The following is a 5,184-nucleotide window of genomic DNA, read 5'->3' as shown; positions in this document are numbered from 1 at the left end:
TAAGAAGTACAAACAAAGAGAATCACTTGAAGCCTGCACAGAAATTTCACCAACAATGATCTATCTTAAATTAGCTCCTTGAATCAGTCACAAATCTGACAATGGGGTCCCTTGGGTTTCAGACTTCTCTGTGGTTCTTTAGCCATGGTATCGTGGGAATTGGGATGCCAGTGGCGTTACACGTTAAGGTCATAGGATTGCTGATTGTCTCAACAACCCCTTCTTCTTATTCAGGCCTTTTGACACAGGATAGACAGATAGAAACATATATACAGACAGACAGGCAGACAGACATACCAATTAGCTCCTAAAATCAATCACAAATCTCACAATGGGAGCACAGGAACTTTAGACTTCACCGTGCATCACAATCACTGAGGCCTCCTCCTGAAAGCAGGTCACATCAGGGACCCTCCTACTGACATCTTAATTCACCTGGAGCTGCTAACTTCATAAGCACTGAGGACATTCTCAAGGGAGGTGGTCACGCGACTGACCACTTTTCCAAAAGCTTTATCTAATAGTTGGAAATATGGGTAATGGTGTGCAGGGGAGGAATCATTGAGAAATTCGAGCCTGGGCTTCAGGTGCCCTTCCTGGGCAGTGTGTAAACAGAAGGGAGAAGGGAGACAACTCTGCCTGAGTCTGGATGGGGGCTTACTCATCCACTCATTTAATAAATATTTACCGTGCACCCAGACGGATCAGGCGCTGTGCTCAGCACTAAGAATTACAGAAGGAAACAAAACAAATGAGGTCCCTTCCCTCACCCTGACATGCCTTCTTATAACTCTCCATACCTACCTGTTAATGTTACCACGGTCGCTAGGGAACCTGGGTGGCTCAAGTGGTTAAGCGTCCAACTTAGTTTTCGGCTCAGGTCATGATCTCATGGTTGGTGAGATCGAGACCTACGTCGGGCTCTGTGCTGACGGCGTGGAGCCTGCTTGGGGTTCTCTGTCTCCCTCTGTCTCGGCCCCTCCTCCACTCGTGCTTTTTTTCTCCCTCTCTCTCTCAAAATAACTTTTTTAAAAAATAATAAAAACATTTAAAGTTTCCGTCGTTCCGGCAGTCCTGCATGCCCAGACGGCCAAATGATTCCCCTGGAGGAAGGTTCTGGAACACAAGAAGCAGGAAGAACTAGCAAAGGGAAGTCACGGCTATTGTGTTACTTCAAGACTGGCCCTCCAAGAGATTCTATAGCTAGAACTGAAGGCTTTCTCAGTCTTTAAGAAGCAGTACAGAAAACACACTGGAGATGCCTCTTACCTGGCCGAGGTGTGGGACGGTAGGAGTTGAGCAAAGGCTTCCCAGAGAAAGCCCTATCAAGGTAAACGTCTCCACAACCCTGATTAACCAAAGGGCAATGTCCCCAGTAAGAACACGCCACAGGGAAGGACGCCTGGGAGGCTCAGTCGGTCCGACTCTTGATTTCGGCTCACGTCATAATCTCACAGTCTTGAGATCAAGCCCCTCATTGGGCTCCACACTGAGCATGGAGCCCACTTAGGATTCTTTCTCTCCCTCTCTCTCTGCCCCTTCTCTCTCTCTCTCTCAAAATAAATAAACATGTTTAAAAAACGAAAAAAAAGAACATCCTACAGGGATACCCTGTGCTATCCCTGCTCCAGAGTCTCCCTGCTGGACATCCAGGCCTGCCGCCATCTTCCTAAGGGGGTGGTATCATCCCCTGCCCTAGGAGAGAATCTAAAGTACTGGGCCAGGCATCTGAGACCCTCAGATAGACTTGGGCCCCTGCCTCCCCTACCTAGCTCCTATGATCCCCCAAACACACTTTACTGCTTTCCTCCTTCTCAAACTGTTAGATATCCTTCCCCTGTTGGTATTCCCTGTGCCCTTTGTACCCATTTTTTCTGGGCCCCGTTCAAATGCCACTTCCCCCAGAAGCTGCGACCCTCTTGGCAAGGAAGGCCTCTGTCCTCTGAATTCTTCTGCACAGTCCTTAGGTGCTTGTCCTACAACTAGAAGTGTTTTTTGACTACATTAATTTACCTTCCAAGTTAGGATCTGCTCCTTGAGGACAAAGACTGTTTTTATGGTTTGTTTGTTTTTACATCCCTTCTCAGGGCCTAGTACAGTGCCTAGCTACGCGGGGAGTGCCTCAATGGCAAGTTTTTATCCTATCAGGGAATTCACTTTATTTTATCGTATTATTTTAATGCATTGCTTGCTTACAGATCTACTCCAAAGGCCACGCTAATGAAACGGAAACAACTTTGTGATACGAACCTAAAACCAAGATATTACTCATCATCGACAATACGATATATGCTGGCTTGGGGAGAGCCTGGGGGAGACACCACCCCTTCGGCAACCTCACTGCCGCGTCCCCCACCTCCAGCCCACCCCTCTGCAGAACCACACTGACCCTTTAGGTACCCCTAAGGACTTTCAGTTCCAGATCTTTTCCATTTGTATTCCCCCGCCCCTGTATTTTTTCAAGCCAGGGGAGGTAGATCTCTCAGGACTCCAGTTGTAAGGAGGATCCCTCAGGCAATTTCAGGAACTCCAAGGCTGCCCTACTATGCAGAGTGATGATCCTGGGTACTCCTGAGCTACACACACTTATAATACAAGACGTGGGATATTTAGACAAGTTTCAACTATTAGAACAGTAGTTTCCTGTTCAAACAGAGATTCTCCTTTCTGATTTCTAAATGAATGTTTTCCTGGCTTCTTCTAAAATATAGTGGGCTTTAACATTGCACTGACTTTTATTTATAGAGAAGGGAGAACATTTACTGAGTACCTGTGGGTGTCAAGCACCGTGCTACTTAAAATATGGACATCATCTCATCCTCGTGACTCCTGTCGGAGACACACAGTTCCATTTTACAGATGGAAAACGGAGGTCAACCGACACGAAGCGATTTGCCCAAAATCATGCGGTGAAGTTGTGGGCCTGGGGTGCTACCGTTGGTCCTTTTAATACAAAGCTCATGCTCTTTTAGTTGTGTCCCGCCACATCCTTATACCAAACCCAGGTCAGTCTGACTACTCCGTCTTCCAATTGAAAACAGAGATCACCAAAAAGATGTAACCACAGAAAAAGGAACTTTTTACATTCCTAGGAACAAGGAGCACCACTGGGCCACCAGGACGACCATCTTTGACCTCAGGATCTCAATCGTTGGCTTAATTCTCCTAAAGAGCACTGAACTGACTCAGCATCAAGTATTACCTGCCCAATCATAACAGGGCCCCTTTGCACCACCACACAATCACCAAAATAAGCAGCTATTTCTTTAAGAAAAAAGCACCTCACTGCCTAATATGTATGACTTGGACACTCTGTACAAATTATGTGCATAGTAAAGTGGAGCAAAAATAGAAAGCTGCAGATTTCACCAAGGTGCCAAGTTTTACGTTTTGATAACATGTAATCAAACTGGCAAAAACGGCTAAAGCAAAGAACCTAACAACAACGGATAAAAGTATCCTACAACCAAGTAAACACCTGTTAGTCCTTCCCCTTTAAGAATTTTAAATAAGGTCACATTTATTCACTCAACAAACATTTATTGAGCACCAGCAACTGTGCTCGGTGCTAAGGAATATAACTGTGAACAAGATAAACCAGGCTCCCGCTCTGACCAAATATTTCTGGTTTCTTCTGATCTTGCTAAACGACTACATAATACTTGTTCTCTGCCTACATAATACTTGTTCTCTGCTAGGATTAGATGTTTGGGAAAGTCAGAGTCATCCGAGGCCTCTTGTACAATACTTTAAAAGTTTCTTGGGGCGCCTGGGTGGCGCAGTCGGTTAAGTGTCCGACTTCAGCCAGGTCACGATCTCGCGGTCCGGGAGTTCGAGCCCCGCGTCAGGCTCTGGGCTGATGGCTCAGAGCCTGGAGCCTATTTCCGATTCTGTGTCTCCCTCTCTCTCTGCCCCTCCCCCGTTCATGCTCTGTCTCTCTCTGTCCCAAAAATAAATAAACGTTGAAAAAAAAATTAAAAAAAAAATCAGCTTGGCTATAAAAGTTTCTTTACGGCGAACTTGGCAGAAATCTCTGTTGAACTTGGAGAAGAGAGACGGTCGCGAGTGTCCTTTCGCCGAGCACGTTGACGGTCGAGTTAATGCTCAAGTAAGATGGTGGCTGGTGGCCAACGATGCCGTTCAGAACAGTCGGTTGCGCTTGTGGGTTGGGGAGCCTGTGACACTGTCACTGCACTGGGCCGAGGGGCGCTTGCGGGTCCCCCCGCTGTCCAGGCGGAGGGCCAGTTCTTCGGCGTTGAAGGGGTTCGAGTCGTCCTCGAGGAGGCTGCTTTTCCAGCGCCCGCCGCCGGCCACGCTGCCGGCGACACCGCTGGCCTGGGGCGGGGACCCGGGTGCGCCGGCTCGCACGCTGATGCTGGCCATGGCACCGCTGAGGCCATGCAGGGCGATGGCCTCGTGGAAAGGCTGCAGGTCGACCTCGACGGCCGAGCTGGCTTCGGTGGCGGCGGCCGGGCTGGCGGCCGAGGCGGGCGGCTTCGGGAGCGTCCTGGGGGTGCGCGGCGGGGGCGGGGCGGGGGGCACTTTGCCGCACAGGAAGCTAATGAGGTCTTCGCGGAGGATGATGCTCCGGCCCTTCTTCACCCACTCCAGCACGTCTTTGATGCGACGCTGGTAGCCAACCTGGACGCCCAGGTCAAAACTTCGTTGGTGGGCGTCCCCGCTCTCTTTGTAGAGACTGGTCACGGCCATGGCCGCGTTCTGGAAGGGGTCCCACACGGACAGTCCTGGCTGTTGGCAGCCGGGATCCTTGTAGAGCTGGGCCACGGCGGTGGCAGAGATCTGGAAGAGGTGCCACAGCCTCTGCTGCTCGCTCTTGAGCCCCGCTGCCTCGGCGGCCGCCTCGTCCTCCACCTCCGGGGGCAGCTGCTCCTCCTGCTCGGCCTCGGCCAAGCACTGGCGTTCCCACTTGGAGAACCAGTGCTCCGCGACCTCGGCCTCGCCCTCCTTCGGCTGCTCCTCCATCCTCCTCCTCCTCCTGGCCGCTCTTCTCCTCCACCGCCGCCGCCTGCTCCGCCTCGCTCTTGCTCCTGCTCCCGCTCCCGCTCCTGCTCCTCCACCTCCGCCTCACCTCCCGCTCCGCGCTGCCCTCCTCCTTCTGCGGCCGCCGCCACCTCCTCCGCGTGCGCCGGCGGGCGGTCGCGCGGGCGGCGGGGCCCCGAGGCC

General features: G+C 51.2%; 1 protein-coding gene across 1 annotated transcript; it reads right to left on the bottom strand.

Moving 5' to 3' along the window:
* Positions 1–4,004: 4,004 nt before the first annotated feature.
* HAPSTR2 (HUWE1 associated protein modifying stress responses 2) lies at positions 4,005–5,165 on the bottom strand. The gene has a single exon (XM_040468570.1). The coding sequence runs from the start codon at positions 4,981–4,983 to the stop codon at positions 4,141–4,143; it is 843 nt and encodes a 280-aa protein (XP_040324504.1). The 5' UTR covers positions 4,984–5,165; the 3' UTR covers positions 4,005–4,140.
* Between the last annotated feature and the right edge of the window lie 19 nt (positions 5,166–5,184).

Source organism: Herpailurus yagouaroundi, unplaced genomic scaffold, assembly GCF_014898765.1.
Source record: "Herpailurus yagouaroundi ecotype Mexico unplaced genomic scaffold, PumYag 67702, whole genome shotgun sequence".
Taxonomy (NCBI): Eukaryota; Metazoa; Chordata; class Mammalia; order Carnivora; family Felidae; genus Herpailurus; species Herpailurus yagouaroundi.
Note: the sequence above shows the minus strand (reverse complement) of the source record. Positions and strands in the feature narration are given on the sequence as shown.